At 37.6% G+C, this 17584-nt stretch overlaps 1 protein-coding gene across 1 annotated transcript in view; it reads right to left on the reverse strand.

Moving 5' to 3' along the window:
* KPNA5 (karyopherin subunit alpha 5) overlaps positions 1-17584 on the reverse strand; it is a 50352-nt gene that overhangs the window by 9139 nt on the left and 23629 nt on the right. The window contains exons 8-12 of the mRNA XM_019967157.2: positions 10332-10431; positions 5405-5568; positions 3049-3127; positions 949-1074; positions 7-134 (exon numbers count right to left, since the gene is read on the reverse strand). Coding sequence (XP_019822716.1) covers positions 7-134; positions 949-1074; positions 3049-3127; positions 5405-5568; positions 10332-10431 — 597 coding nt within the window. The remainder of the gene's footprint in view (positions 1-6; positions 135-948; positions 1075-3048; positions 3128-5404; positions 5569-10331; positions 10432-17584) is intronic.

The raw sequence follows: 17584 nt of genomic DNA on the forward strand, positions 1-17584 counted from the left end.
TTTCACCTGATCTGTTCTGGAGTGCCTCCTGATGTTGCATTAGTTATAGCCCAAGCTGCTTCTTTCCTGGTGCGAAACTCTGCTTTCTGAAGAATCTCAATTAAAACAGGAAAAATATTTGCATCTATAACAGCCTGAGGAGAAAAAATGATATAGCATAATCAATGCAAATAGTGTCTTATAAATATTATGAAGTAGAGGAATCTTGAAACTCATTGGCTTTAAAATGTCAGACTTTTTGGAAACACCTTTAGAAATACTTTATTTCTAAATTTTCAACAAACTTTCACATACTTTCTTTTAAAGATTGGAAAATATATTAGCAGAATATAAATTTTAAAGATGATAAAGCACAGGCTGGTCATTGATCAAGATGAAATTAGTATTAAATGACTCAAGGAGCTTGATGGGACACTAATAAATCATTATTTAAAAGCATTGAGAGGAAGATTATTGCCTAGTGTGTTAGTTGCTCAGTCGTGTCTGATTCTTTGTAACCCCATGGACAGTAGCCCGTCAGGCTCCTCTATCCATGGGATTTTCCAGGCAAGAACACTGGAGTGGGTAGCCATTCCAAGAATACTGGAGTGGTTAGCCACTCTTTCCAACCCAGGGATCAAACCTGGGTCTCTTGCAGGCAGATTCTTTACCATCTGACCCACCAGGGAAGCCTGATCATTGCTGATACTGAAACCTAATGAAATTCAAGCTCTTCTTAATGACTAACTGTTATGTGTCAGGCACTGTACTAGAATACCTACAACAAGTAAATGTTACTATTTTAGAGGAGGAAAATTCAGTTCTATAAAAAACTTTTCAAGGATCTTTTAAGAAAATATTTTCAGTAACTCACTAAAAAAAAAAAAAAAAAATCACTGATAAAATGCTGACCTTTGTCCAAAATAACTCCTGAGATCTCCTGTTTTTTCAGATATGAAAGCGATTTACCTGAATCTGAGCTCTGTTTCCAGCAGTGATGTTTGAAACAGTCCAGCAGGCTTCTTTTCTGATTGACTCCTTTGAGCTACTCAATAAGTGTAAAAGACAGGGTAAAGCAGAGCAATTTAAAATTACCTAAAACAACAATAACAAAATGAAAACAGTTTTATTGGAAAAGAACTATACAAAAATATACTATTTAGAAACACAATAATAATTCTGGAAAACTGTATTAAGAAAAAATAAATTTCTCTCAAAGTAAAACTTAGTTACGTACTTGCTGTCTTCTACGCTCCCAATCTGCCAAAACTTGGTGTAGTGAAGTGCCCTGTTCTCAATCCACTCATTTGCAAATATGCAGAATACAGAGGTGTGCCCTTCAAGTTTACAAATACATTCAGAGTTCAACTGACACAACTATTTGAACAGAGATTTAGTGATTGGTCAGGATCCAACCACTTAAGTTTTGCCAAATAAATTAATGGGGGAAATGTATCTATATCTATACCTCAAACAGTTTCAATGTACCCAATTCCATAACTGTTAAGAAATAGTGTCTATTAAGAAACTGTTAAGAAATGTGTATATTAAGTCTATTTGTTTCATTAAAATTTATACTGTCCTATTTTCCTTTTGTAAGTAAGTACAGTTTGCTTCCCTGGTAGCTCAACTGGTAAAGAATCTGCCTATAATGCAGGAGACCCTGGTTCAATTCCTGGGTCAGAAGATCCCTTGGAGAAGGGAAAGCCCACCCACTCAAGTATTCTTAGGAGCTTCCCTAGTGGCTCAGACAGCAAAGAATCTGCCTGTAATGCAGGAGACCTGGGTTCAATCCCTGGGTTGGGAAGATCCCCTGGAGGAGGGCATGGCAACCCACTCCAGTATTCTTGCCTGGAGAATTCCATGGACAGAGGAGCCTGGTGGGCTTCAAGTCCATGGGGTCACAAAGAGTGGGACATGACTGAGTGACTAAGCACAGCACGGTTTGCTCTGTCTCTTTACATTCTTTATTTCACGGCAAGATTAATTATGCTCCATTTTCACAGTAACCACAATGATTTACATTATGTTTACTTGGTGAAGAACATATGAAGCAGTGCACCAAAATTCTGCTGAAAACAGTGTATGTGTGGAAGTGCATTTTATTTTAAAGACGTATTTTAAATTAATAACTATCAATTACTAAAGATCTACTGTTTAATAACTAAATATCTAAATATGACTTCAAAAGACTAAAACTGAAAGAATGTAGATTAGAATATACAGTTCATGATAGCAATGGATAATTTAATGTTTCTGAGTTAAAGTTTGTATCTTTAAGAAAGAATATTCCAGATCTGAAATCAGTTTGACATCACATCTTTTTTTTTAAGTCTCACCATCATCCAAGACAGGCAAACACACACGTAGACACACACAGACACACACACATGCAGACACAGACACACACAGTTAGTTACCAAAGAGGGAAAATGTTTCCTTGCTTTCCTTCCTTCAACTCTCATAATCTAGGTTTTCAATCTATTACAAAGACCCTTGCATTTCCAACCCAACTTTTAACCTTTTTATAATCAATCACCATTTCCTAAGCAGTTTCTTTTCCAGCCAAGTTTAACACCTCTTAATCATAACTCACACATGTGTGCCTCTACCTCATACCACATAAATTTCTTCTAGTCTACTGAAATTCTCCAACTTTAATCCCAACTCCTTTATGGAATCTACAAAGATTTCTCAGCACACCGATTTTTAAAAAAAAAATTTTATAGTATTTAAGGACAAATCAGTTCTCAGGAAACATACTACCTTAGGTAATTTGCTTTATTTCATTATATATTGTCTCCTCAATTGAAATGTAAACCCCTCAAGAGCCAAATTCCTATCCTATACTTCTTTACATTGATATAGGTCTAGGATAGTGCCTTCATATAGAGGTATTTGAGATGGATTACTTATTACTGAGAATATGCTTACTGACATATAACAGATGCCTGCACAATTATGGTAATACTAACATCTTGATTAACATGTAATTGAGTCATATGAAAATGATAAACTTCTTAAAAGTTCCTTAAGTTACCAATTTATCATATTAAAGTCTGAACTCACCTGTGTTTGAATATCATCACCAGTCACAATATTACCAACTGCTCTTAACGCAGGTGATACAACTTTATAATCATTGTGCCTAAAAGTAATAAAAATATGAACTTACATTCTATATTAAAATTTACAAAAAATTTGCAAAAATAGTACAAAAAATTCCTCCATACTCCACCCAGAGATCCCTTTCAAGTTTCACTAATTTTCCGAGTAATATTCCTCTAACAAAGAAATCTAACCCAGAATCATGGGTTGTACCCATGTCTTTCCAGTCTCTATCAAGTCAAAAGAATTCCTTCGTTTTCCCTGTGACAATCAAAAGCTAATTATTTGGTTTTGTTCAGTGATTAAGATGAAGTTACATGCTTTTGGCTGAGATATCAGAAATGCTATAGTCTTTTCATTATATGGTATTGTATGGCATATGGTATCTATTTTGTCCATTATAGTGGCACTGACCTCTGTCACTTAAATAAGATGGTGTCCACCAGATTTCTTCACTACTGTTTTTCCATTTATAATTAGTGTTTTGTGAGAAAATAATACTTTTAGACTATGTAAAATACCATTCCTTAATCCACTTTCACCACTAGCTTTAGCATATTCTGATATTTATTGTCTGAATTAATAATAATCATCAGTATTGTTGCCAACGATGACTTTCTAATACTATCACTTACACTATGTACCTTCTTTTTAATCTATTGATCTATCTACTTATTTAAGTGTGGACTTATGGATTGCTATTTTATTCAAAAAAGTTGTAATATGTTATTACAATTTATTTCAATGTTCAAATCATTCCAGGTTTAAACTGTAGGAGTCCCTTCAAGTGGCCTGTGTCCTTTTGATACTTCTCTCTTCTTTGAGCCAGAGAAGGCAATGGCAACCCACTCCAGTACTCCTGCCTGGAAAATCCCAAGGATGGAGGAGCCTGGTAGGCTGCAGTCCATGGGGTCGTGAAGAGTTGGACACGACTGAGCGACTTCACCTTCACTTTTCACGTTCATGCATTGGAGAAGGAAATGGCAACCCACTCCAGTGTTCTTGCCTGGAGAATCCCAGGGACAGGGGAGCCTGGTGGGCTGCCGTCTATGGGGTCGCACAGAGTCGGACACGACTGAAGCGACTTAGCAGCAGCAGCTTCTTTGAGCTCTCAATATTTTCTGGGTTCATCTTGCCTTTTTTCTTTTTAGGCCCAGTCCTGGTATTAGTCATTTCTTCAAGAACCCATGACTCTACTTGATGAGAGTAGTGTTTAACCAAGATTTGTGCATTTGGTGTGCTCATCTTGTTAGTATAGGTTTGTCACTGCTCTCAGGTCCTCTAAGAGGACACATACACACATACATGTACATTTACATATATATTTATTTCTATCTCTTTATGATGAAAGCCATGAGCTCACATTGATACCTTTACTTCTGATCTAGCACCATAAGATTATTCCGGCTTTTCTCCTTTCCAGACATATATCTCCATTTTCTAAGAATACGAAGCTGGCTTCCATTATCACAACCTCCCTATGTATGACCGGTCTTCTGATTCAGCTAGACTGCTATCATGTATTGGTTCCAATTTCTGCTCCAGCCTGCTTATCTGCTCTGCTCTAGTGGGTGTCATCATCAGTGTGGGCTCTGATCTGATCCCTCTGTTGCACTGTGTTCCCCTCTTCCTCAGATGCTGTCTTCAAGCTAGGGCCACAACCTCTTACTGAACCTCTCTTTTGTACCATCTTCCTTGTTTGAGCCTACCTGATGACTTTTTGACAAAAGAAAAAAGGCAGAAAAATAATACACTTTTTTAAAAGAAGAGGATGAGGAAGCTAAAATAATCTTTTTAAAACAAGTTTTCTTACAAGTTTTTAATTTCTTTTATAGAAAATCTGTTCTTTTTAATGAAAGTAGCAACAATAGCCCAGCAAAGAAAAACATGATCTTTAATACAAGTGAAATACTAAATGTTTTTCACTGCATGGACCCATACACAAATTGATTATTGTAATGAACAATTAACTAGATTATTGGTTCTGTGAGAGCAGAACTGTGTTCCATACATTATTAACATATTGCACAACACTCTAGCAGGTAATAGGCATTCAATAAATACTTGCTGATTTAAGTCCCGCCCATTCATGAAGAGATTAAACTAGTCAAATTCATTAACAAACTGACTAGTTCCAAATAGAGGATATAAAAGCTAAGTTTAAGGGTCAGATTCTCAGTATTTCAGCTATTCTGCAGAGTGGATTTGGTAGCTTTTCAATCCTTCCTGAAGTTTGTAACTCGAGATGTTTAGAAGACCATTACTCTGCTAAACTTAAAACACAATCATATACTTATTAACCATAAATTATAGTTACATCAAAAGTTCCACCAATCTTCGACAGACTCCAGAATCAATGACTGCTTGAATTTTATCATTGGATCCATCAGAAAGATAAGAAAGGGCCCAACACACATCTGCTAATACATCTGGGTCACTGCTAAATAACAATCGTGACAGGACATTTAAGCAAGGTGAAACCTGGAAGGGAAGAAAGAACCAGTTTTTAAAATTTTTCTCTATCCAAAACAGTTTCTTTAGGAAAATAATTTCTAAAATATTTAAATAAAAATATTTAATAAATATTTTAAATAAAAATAAAATATTTAAATTAAAATAAAAATTTTAAACACAAAATTTAAGCTAGAAAAATAACAGAGAAATTAAGACATTCCACTGTTTTAAAACTATGATCATGAAAACTACATATAAACATGAAACTGATTATGATTCCTATTTATCTTATACTGAATAAGTTATTTGGCAAAGTTTGTAAAAATAATTATGTATTAGGGATCTCCTATGTCTGAGTCATATACACACACCCCCACAATGATTTAAAAAACAATGAAGTCCTACAGAGTTCTAGTTTTAAGAAAACAAAAACATTTTTGCCCCACTGTCTTCTCAGAAACTAGAAAAAGAAGAAATAGAAATACAAATTCTAGCTTTGAGGAGTCCAGTAGACATTTATAATCTTGACTACAACTGGTGAGCTACAGAAACTGAACTTTGGGATACAGTTCATAGAAGAAGCTGAAATGAAACAATGGACTGTAAACTAGAGAGATTAAGTAAAAGTTACATGCTGATTGAATTGAAAACTTGCAGCCCTCTTGCAATTCCCAGGTCCTAGATCTCTAATGGTATTACCTACTCAACCTAATCTACCCACCTTCCAACAGGAGAGTAGAAAATCTGTTCCTAGAGAAACAAAACGGTTTCAGAAAACATACTGAAGTTTGGAGTTCCTCAAAGAAAACATGGTTTTGCTACCCAATTAGTCTATAGTGAAGCTCATAAGACGATGAGCCTATATACCCATCTTTCAATCAGCTTCTTAGTGCCTGCCTCTGGAGTATTTGCAGAGTGTCAAGGATCACCAGCTGTATGAGAGCCTCTGCTACTGCTGCTGCTAAGTCGTTTCAGTTGTGTCTGACTCTGTGCGACCCCAGAGACGGCAGCCCTACAGGCTTCCCCGTCCCTGGGATTCTCCAGGCAAGAACACTGGAGTGGGTTGCCATTTCCTTCTCCATGAGAGCCTCTAGTAGGGAAGAAATCAAAATAAACAGACCATAAACAAAATGAAGGAGACATCAGAAAAAAAGAAAAATTCAAAAATTACAAACCTACACAGATAAGACAGTTTGCTGAAATTATAAAAGAATAAAAAGAATAAAAATATAAAGATGAGCAATCAAAGAACAAAAAATACTATTCTTGAAGAAATAAAATGATTGTAAAAATAAAATTTTTAAAACTTCGCATGATAAGAATTTCTCTCATAGAAAATCACAAAAAATTTACTTAACAAAAGTCTAATGAAAGAAAAAGACTCCTAACTTTAAGAATTTTATACTTTAGAGGAAGAAAGATTTTTTTAAATATAAAAAAATCAACAAAAAGACACATATTATATTAAAAGGTATTGACAAAAAAGAGTAAAATGTGGAGGTCAGTGGCTAGGGATGGTATCAGATCAGATCAGTTGCTCAGTCGTGTCCGACTCTTGTGACCCCATGAATCACAGCATGCCAGGCCTCCCTGTCCATCACCAACTCCTGGAGTTCACTCAAACTCATGTCCATCGAGTTGGTGATGCCATCCAGCCATCTCATCCTCTGTCGTCCCCTTCTCCTCCTGCCCCCAATCCCTCCCAGCATCAGGGTCTTTTTCAATGAGTCAGTCTTCACATGAGGTGGCCAAAGTATTGGAGTTTCAGCCTCAGCATCAGTCCTTCCAATGAATACCCAGGACTGGTCTCCTTTAGGATGGATCTCCTTGCAGTCCAAGGGACTTTCAAGAGTCTTTTCCAACATCACAGTTCAAAAGCATCATTCTTCGGCACTCAGCTTTCTTTACAGTCCAACTCTCACATCCACACATGACCATTGGAAAAACCATAGCCTTGACTAGATGGACCTTTGTTGGCAAAGTAATGTCTCTGCTTTTTAATGTGCTATCTAGGTCGGTCATAACTTTCCTTCCAAGGAGTAAGCGTCTTTTAATCTCATGGCTGCTATCACCATCTGCAGTGATTTTGTAGCCTAAAAAAATAAAGTCTGACACTGTTTCCCCATCTATTTCCCTTGAAGTGATGGGACCAGATGCCATGATCTTCGTTTTCTGAATGTTGAGCTTTAAGCCAATTTTTGCACTCTCCTCTTTCACTTTCATCAAGAGACTTTTTAGTTCCTCTTCACTTTCTGCCATAAGGGTGGTATCATCTGCATATCTGAGGTTATTGAGATTTCTCCCCGCAATCTTGATTCCAGCTTGTGCTTCTTTCAGCCCAGCATTTCTCATGATGTACTCTGCATATAAGTTAAATAAGCAGGGTGACAATATACAGCCTTGACATACTCCTTTTCCTATTTGGAACCAGTCTGTTGTTCCATGTCCAGTTCTAACTATTGCTTTCTGACCTGCATATAGGTTTCTCAAGAGGCAGGTCAGGTGGTCTAGTATTCCCATCTCTTTCAGAATTTTCCACAGTTTATTGTGATCCACACAGTCAAAGGCTTTGGCATAGTCAATAAAGCAGAAATAGATGTTTTTCTGGAACTCTCTTGCTTTTTCCATGATCCAGCAGATGTTGGCAATTTGATCTCTGGTTGCTCTGCCTTTTCAAAAACCAGCTTGAACATCTGGAAGTTCACAGTTCACATATTGCTGAAGCCTGGCTTGGAGAATTTTGAGCATTACTTTCCTAGCATGTGAGATGAGTGCAATTGTGCGGTAGTTTGAGCATTCTTTGGCATTGCCTTTCTTTGGGATTGGAATGAAAACTGACCTTTTCCAGTCCTGTTACACTGCTGAGTTTTCTAAATTTGCTGGCATATTGAGTGCAGCACTTTCACAGCATCATCTTCCAGGATTTGAAATACCTCAACTGGAATTCCATCACCTCCACTAGCTTTGTTCGCAGTGATGCTTTCTAAGGCCCACTTGACTTCACATTTCAGGATGTCTGGCTCTAGGTCAGTGATCTCACCATCATGATTATCTGGGTTGTGAAGACCTTTTTTGTACAGTTCTTCTGTGTATTCTTGCCACCTCTTCTTAATATCTTCTGCTTCTGTTAGGTCCATACCATTTCTGTCCTTTATTGAGCCCAACTTTGCATGAAATGTTCCCTTGGTATCTCTAATTTTCTTGAAGAGATCTCTAGTCTTTCCCATTCTGTTGTTTTCCTTTATTTCTTTGCATTGATCATTGAGGAAGGTTTTCTTATCTCTCCTTGCTATGCTTTGGAACTCTGCATTCAAACGGGAAAATCTTTCTTTTTTGCCTTTGCTTTTCGCTTCTCTTCTTTTCACAGCTATTTGTAAGGCCTCCCCAGACAGCCATTTTGCTTTTTTGCATTTCTTTTCCATGGGGATGGTCTTGATCCCTGTCTCCTGTATAATGTCACGAATCTCTGTCCATAGTTCATCAGGTACTCTGTCTATCAGATCTAGTCTCTTAAATCTATTTCTCACTTCCACTGTATTTGCTGCTGCTAAGTCGCTTCAGTCATGTCCGACTCTGTGAGACCCCATAGACGGCAGCCCACCAGGCTCCCCCGTCCCTGGTATTCTCCAGGCAAGAACACTGGAGTGGGTTGCCATTTCCTTCTCCAATGCATGAAAGTGAAAAAATAAGTGAAGTTGCTCAGTCGTGTCCGACTCCTAGCTACCCCATGGACTGCAGCCCACGAGGCCCCTCCGTCCGTGGGATTTTCCAGGCAAGAGTACTGGAGTGGGTTGCCATTGCCTTGTCCTCCACTGTATTTAGGGGGTCTTTAATGCCAAAACTCGGAGAAGGCAATGGCAACCCACTCCAGTACTTTTGCCTGGAAAATCCCATGGACAGAGGGGCCTGGTGGGCTGCAGTCCATGGGGTCGCTAGGAGTCGGACACGACTGAGCGACTTCACTTTCACTTTCCACTTTCATGCTTTGGAGAAGGAAATGGCAACCCACTCCAGTGTTCTTGCCTGGAGAATACCAGGGACGGGGGAGCCTGGTGGGCTGCCGCCTATGGGGTCGCACAGAGTCGGATACGACTGAAGCGACTTAGCAGCAGCAGCAGCAATGCCAAAACTATTTCCATAGTTATTATGTGTTAGCTTATACTAACACAATCAGCCTTTTTTATTTTGTTGACATTTACACTAAAAGTATAAAAACAATAGTGGGTAGTAAAATTATCAGCACATTTACACAAATAAAGGCAGTGATACCAAAATGTACCACAGATCACTGTAGTCTTCACATCCACATACTTATAGTTAATAGTGGGGAGGGAGAATAATCCCAAAGAAGCAGTAAATATTACTAATTTTATTAAACCTCAACTCCTGAATACATGTCTTTTGAATATTGTGAGATAAAATGGAAAGTACACATCAAGCACTTCTGCATATCAAAAAACTATGATGATTATCTCCAGAAAATATACACATTTGAGTTACAAGCTGAATTTGCTATTTTATTTTCCCTATAGTAATACCATTTTTACTTAAAAGACTGACTCTTAATTGTTATTCAGTCAAATATTTCTCAGACTTTTTTATTTGGGAAAATAAAACAAGTGAGCCTTTTCATTATGCATCTTTTGATTTTATGTATGTGCAAACACTGTCCAGTCAATTAAAAATAATTACTAAAAAGATAACAGTCCCTTCAATCTCTAAAAATCTATTATAAGGAGACTTAAAAATTTTTGTACATAGATTCCTTAATTTGTGTACTTTACAAATACCTTACTAAAGTTTGGAGGAGGATTTTTGCCTCTACATAAATTTGAGAGGGCCCATACGGCATTTCTGGTTGTTGTAAGTCTGTTTGAATTTGTTAGTAACCTGCCAAGAAAAAGAAAAAAGGAACTGTCACTTTATATTCATTTTTCCTTTTCAGCTAGCTTCTACTATCATAACACAAAAATTCTTAATATATCTTATAAGGAATCAAACTGATGTGGTAAAAGGAAAAGTGAGTTTTAAAGATTCAGTATATTTCCAGAAAAAAAGAAAAATATTCAAAATAAAGAATGCCATGGGAAATTGACTTAGTTATTTCTATATATTTTAAAAAGAATCCAGAGGGATGGGATGGGGAGGGAGGTGGGAGAGGGGTTCAGGATGGGGAACACATGTACACAAGTGGTGGATTCATGTCAATGTATGGCAAAACCAATATAATATTGTAAAGTAATTAGCCTCCAATTAAAATAAATAAATTTATATTAAAAACAAAAGCAAAACCAAAAAAAATTAAAGGAGTACATTATTAGATTACTTGTTTTTTACCATGAAAATAATACACAATACAAATTCATTAAGTAAGGAATACAGAGTCAAATTGAATGAAGATCAGATATTAAGAAAAAATAGTTTTTGTTTTGTTTTTAACAGACTGCCTGTCTTAGTACTTCCATCTGCAGCCTGCTAGCAAACTGCAAGAAGTACAGAGAACCTAGATTCAGGAAGAATTCTTATTCTAGAGTGACTTCAGCAAAAATGGTACAGAAGATAACCCTGGAGGCCTATCCTTCCCCAAAACACCAATTTTTGCAAACTCTGTTAGTATTAGCTTAATTAGAACTGTCCAAGATTGTAAATGTTCATAGTAAGGAAGTAAACTTTTAATCAGGAAGGGACTGAAATGTGGAAGGAGAGCTTTCTGGCAATATCTTACCTTTTTGTCCAGTCCCCTCCCTAGCCTGGAAGCAGCCTTGAAGACAAAAGCTGGAGTTCCCACTGTGAGTTCTGTTTCCAAAAGGGTCTATGGAGACTTGTTTCCAAGTAATTATTGTATTTCTCTGTTTTAACCTATCTGGGTACTCCCTGAAAGATTGATGAAGGGGGCTTGCCTTTGTTTTGCCTAACTGGGAGTTCTCTCATTATGATCAATAGCTGATTTGTCATCAAAAGTCATGGAGAACAGAGGCAATAATATACTTAAACTGCTGAAAGAAAACTAATCAAACAAGAATTCTATATCCAGCAATATTACCCTTTAAAAATGAAGGAACAACAAAAGCTGAGAAAATTCCATCATTAGTATATTTACTTTATAAAAATAACTAAAATAACTAAAATGTCCTGAAATAAGATAGCTGGTGATGGACAGGGAGGCCTGGCATGCTGCGATTCATGGGGTCGCAAAAAGTCGGACACGACTGAGCGACTGATCTGATCTGATCTGAATAACTCAGGACTGTGTGAAGAAATAACAACATTAAAAATAACTACACAGGTAATTATAAAAGACATTATTTAATTTTTGGTTTATAATTTCTTCTATGATTTAAAAAATATACATTTACAGCAGTAGTTACAAATCTATGATAACAGGCACACAATGTAAAACAATGTAATCTGTAATAACAGTAACTCATTGTAAGAGATATAAGGGAGCAGAGCTTTTGTATCATACTGAGACTGTGCTATGCTAAGTCACTTCAGTCGTGTCCGACTCTGTGCAACGCCATAGACGGCAGCCCACCAGGCTCCCCCGTCCCTGGGATTCTCCAGGCAAGAACACTGCAGTGGGTTGCCATTTCCTTCTCCAATGCATGAAAGTGGAAAGTGAAAGCGAAGTCGCTCAGTCGTGTCTGACTCTTAGCGACCCCATGGATTGCAGCCTAACAGGCTCCTCCATCCATGGGATTTTCCAAGCAAGAGTACTGGAGTGGGTGCCATTGCCTTCTCCGCATACTGAGACTAAAGTGGTATAAATTCAAAGTTATTTTAAGTTTAAGATGTTCACTGTACTCCTTAGATTTAAAAAATACAACCAAAAAATATACTAAAAAAGAAATGAGAAGGGAATAAATACAGTATATTATTTTTAAAAAAGTCAATAAATGCAAAAGAAGGCAAGAAGGAAGGAAGTGAGGAACAAAAAAGGTTTAAGGCATAAGATACATAGAAAACAACAAAATGGCAGAAGTACTTTCCCATGAGTAGTTACACTGAATGTAAACAGACTGAACTCTTGAATTAGAATTAAAAGGCAGTGACTAGCAGCATGCATTAAAAAACAAATTAAAAAACAATAATTCATGAGCCATCTGTAATGCATTCTACAAGACACTCATTTTAGATTCAAAGATACAAACAGGTTGAAAGTGAAAGGATGGGAAAAATATTCCGTGCAAATAATAACCCAAAGAGAGCCAGGGTAGCTATATTAATATTAGAAAAATAGACTTAAGAGGAAAATTGCTTAAGAGATAAAGAATAACATTACATGCTGATAAGAATGACAATCCATCATGAAGTTTTAACATTTAGCAACAAAGCAAATTGTACAGAGCAAAAACTGACAGAATTGAAGGGAGAAATAGACAGCTGTACTATCACAAAGGCCTTAATATAGTTTTCAGTAATAGCTAGAACACTTAAACAGAAGATCAATAAGAAAAATAGTGGACTTGATCAACACTATAAATCAACTAATAGTTAGACACCTAACAGTTTATGGGGACATAATGAGGTGGACATGACCAAGCACAGCACATACCACATTCTTCTCATTAACAGCAGAACATACATTCTTTTCAAGTGCACATGGGATATTCTCCAGGATATACCATATATTAGACCACAAGGTAAATCTGATATATTTTTAAAGATTGAAATTATACAGAGAACAACGGAATGAAGCTAAAAATCACTAAAAGAAGAAAAACTGGAAAATTCACAAATAAGTGGAAATTAAGTAATATAATTTTAGACAACCAGTAGGTCAAAAAAGTCACCAGGAAATGAGGAAATATTTCAGAATAAATGAAAATGAAAACCCAACATACTAAAACTTACAGAATTCACTGAAAGCTCACAGAGAAAATTATAACTGAAAACACCTACATTAAACAAGATATCAAATAAATAACATAAACCTTCATCTTAATTAAGAAACTAAAAAATCTGCACCAAACTAAACCTCAAGCTAGAAGAAAGAAGGCAATAATAAAGAGCAGAGATAAATAAAACAGAAAAGAGAAAAGCACTAGAGAAAATGAACTCCATCAAGAGTTGATTCTTTGAAAGAAAAATCAACAAAATAAACATTTACCCAGACTGACAAAGTAAAAGACTTATATCAGGAATGAGAGTTAGGGATATTACTACTTATCTTTCAGAAACACAAGTAATTATAAGAGAATACTATGAACTCTAAGCCAACAAATTGGATAATGCAAAGAAAATGAACAATTTCTCAGAAACACATAAACTACCAAACTGATTCAAGAAGAAACAGAAAATCTAAATAGATATATAACAATTAAAGATACTGAATGAGTAATCAAAACCCTCCTAATAAAGAAAAGTCAAACATGAAACAATTTCACTGGTAAATTCTACTAAACATTATAGAAGAATTAAATCCTTCTCAAACTCTTCTAGGAAATAAAAAAGAACATTCCTACCTTATTTTATGATGCCAGCATTATCCTGATACCAAAGCCAAAGATATGACAAGAGTGTATGTGTGTGTATTACTAACAGATACAAAAAAATCTTCAACACAATTCTAGGAAACTGAATCCAGGAACATATTAGAAGAATTATACACTATGAACTACTGAGAATTATCCCAGGAATGCAAAGATGGTTCAATGAACAAAGACCAAGCAATATATTCACCACATTAACAGCATAAAGGAAAACAAAACAAAACAAAACATGTGATGATGTCAACTGATGCAGAAAAAGCATTTAACAGATCCCAACACCTCTTCATGATAAAATCACTCAGCAACCTAGGACAAGGAAACCATCTCAATAAGATAAAGGATATTTATGAAAAACCCACAGCTAACATTATTCTCAATGGTGAATGAGTGATAAAAAACATAATGTTGCCACTTTTATGCAACACTATGGTGGCTCACTGGGTAAAGAATCTGTCTGCAGATTCAACTCACACATGGATGGTCAACTCCTTTCCACCAAAGGTATCAAGATCATTCAACAAGGAGAGAATAGTCTCCAAGCAACCATGCCAGAACAAGTGGATGTTCACATGTATCTCAATTAGAGTCACACAAAAAAATTAGCTCAAGATGGACCAAAAAATGCAAATATAAGAGGTAAACCTCTTAGAAGAAAACATAGTGTTTCATGACCTTAAATTTGGCAATAGTTTTTTACATATGACACTGAAAACATAAGTAACCAAAGAAAAAATAGATACTACTGGACTTCAAATTCAGAAATTATGTGAATCAAAGAAATTATCAAGAGAGTGAAAAGAAAACCCACAGAATGCAAAAGATCTTCTAAAATCATCTATCTGATAAGAATCTATCCAGAATACATGAAGAATTCTTACAACTCAACAACAAAATGACAACTGAATTTAAAAATATGCAAAGGACTTAGATATTTCTCCAAAGATACACAAATAGCGAACAAATGTATGAAAAGATATGCAATGTCATTAGGAAATGTAAATCAAAGCAAAATTAAATACCACCTCATACCCACTAAGATGGCTTTAATCAGAATAATGGACAACAGAAGATGGCAGAGGAATAGGATGGGGAGACCACTTTCTCCCCCCATAAACTCATCAAAAGATCCTTTGAATGTTGTGCAACTTCCACAAAACAACTTCTGAATGCTGGCAGAGGACACCGGGCACCCAGAAAGGCAACTCATTCTCTTTGAAAGGAGGTAGGATAAAGCATAAAAGAAAAAAAGAGAGAAGATTTAGGGATGGATATCCGTCCTGGGGAGGGAGTTGTGAAGGAGGAGAAGTTGCCACAGTAGGAAACCCTCTCAGAGGCAGGTCTGTGGGGAGTTTTGGAATCTCAGAGGGCAACATAACCGGGAGGAAAAAAACGAAAAAACAAAAAACCACACATTATGCGCCTAACCACCACTGCCAGTGGAGAAGCAGCCCAGGGGCTTGCTGAGGCTGGGGTATATCATCAGACCGGGCCTGAGTGCCCTGAGGACAATCTGAAGGATCTAACATGAGATAGCAACCAAAACTGTGGGATCTCCAGAGAGACAAAAAAAAAAAGGAACTTTCCCAAGAGGGGCTCTAAGGCCTGCGTCCTAGACAGCTGCAAATAGGACCCTCCCCACCCCTACCCAGCCTGGAGGTAGAGAGGCAGCCAGAAGGCAAGGGGCGGCCCCAGAGACCAACATTTCAGCATCTTCCACCAAACTGAGCAGGCACCCAGTTGCTAACCATGTCTTCCTGGGATCCTGGGTGGTTGACATCCGCCAGGAGGGTTGCAGCCTGAGATCAACTCCCCAGAGGAGACACATGACACCTGAAATGGTGCCACTGCAGCGTACCCAAAACACCAAGCGCCTGGGACCAGGGAGGTGATTCAGACACACGCACGGCCAATTTGGGACAGTACACTCGCCAAGCACCTGGTCACCTGAGCTGCTCGGACCTGGGAAGGGCACAAAACGCATGCCCATCTGGGTCTGTGCCCTTGTGGAGTACCCAAGAACATGCATGGTTTAGACCTGGGAAGTGCATGAAATGCAGGGTCCACTTGGGACAGTGACCTTGCAGACTGCCCTGGAGCCTGAGCAGTGTAGACCCAGGAAGCACATGCTGCTTTGGGTTGTGGCAAGCTCAGTGTGGTCCATACGCTGAGACCACTCCCCCAACACCAGATATCTGTTTGCAGTGTCCCTTCCTCCCCACAACTGAACGAGTAAGCCTAAATAAGTGACCACCTTCGCCCCCTTGTGTTAGGGCAAAAATTAGACACTAAAGAGACTTGCAAACAAAGGAAGCCAAAAGAAACAAAGAGGGAACCGCTCTGTAAGTGACAGGTGCAACAGATTAAAACCCTATTCAGTTCAGTCGCTCAGTCGTGTCTGACTCTTTGTGACCCCATGAATCGCAGCACGCCAGGCTTCCCTGTCCACCACCAACTCCTGGAGTTCACTCAGACTCACATCCATCGAGTCGGTGACACCATCCAGCCATCTCATCCTCTGGCGTCCCCTTCTCCTCCTGCCCCCAATCCCTCCCAGCATCCGAGTCTTTTCCAATGAGTCAACTCTTTGCATGAGGTGGCCAAAGTACTGGAGTTTCGGCTTTAGCATCATTCCTTCAAAAGAAATCCCAGGGCTGATCTCCTTCAGAAACCCTGTAGTTAACATTAACTGTGCATTGAAGGGGGCCTACAGACCTTGAGAATAAGTTGACCTTGAGTAAAAGCTGGAACAAGGAACTATCTGAAACTGAACTGACCCACACTGCCCACAACAGCTCCAGAGAAATTCCTAGATATATTTTTACTATTATCACTTTTTTTTTTCAAGTTCTTTATTACACCTTTAATTTTCATTTTTATAACCTACTATTACCTTGCAAAAAAAGACCTTATTTTTAAAGCAAATTTCACATATATATATTTCTTTTAAAATTTCTGTGATTGATTTTGTTTTGTAATTTTTATATTACATTTTTGAGAGTCTAACCTCTATTCTAGATTTTTAATCTTTGCATTTTGGTATTTGTTAATCAATTTTGTACATTTAAGAATGTAATCTTCAGTATCCATTTTCACCTAGGGATATAATTACTGGCTTGACTGCTCTCTCCTGTTTTGACTCTCCCTTTTCTCTCCCAGGTCACCTCAATCTCCTTACTCCCTCTCCTCTTCTCTACTTGTTCTGGGTGTTCTGGGCTGTGAAGAACACTTGGGGAACTGATTACTGGCTAGATTGGTTTCTTCCATTTTGACTCCCTGTCTTCTCCTCCTGGTCACCTCTATCTCCCTCCCTCTTCTCTTCTCTATGTAACTCTGTGAATCTCTCTGGGTGTTCTGGATTGTGGAGAGCACTTAGGGAATTGATTACTGGCTAGATTGCTCACTCCCTTTTTGACTCCCCCTCTTCTTTTCCTGGTCACCTCTGTCTTCCTCCTACTTCTTCTCTTCTCTATGTAACTCTGAATCTCTTTGGGTGTCCCTTGCTGTGGAGAATTGTTTCACCATTAACCTAAATGTTTTATCATCTGTGCTTT

The sequence above is a fragment of the Bos indicus genome, chromosome 9 (assembly GCF_029378745.1).
Source record: "Bos indicus isolate NIAB-ARS_2022 breed Sahiwal x Tharparkar chromosome 9, NIAB-ARS_B.indTharparkar_mat_pri_1.0, whole genome shotgun sequence".
Classification (NCBI taxonomy): domain Eukaryota; kingdom Metazoa; phylum Chordata; class Mammalia; order Artiodactyla; family Bovidae; genus Bos; species Bos indicus.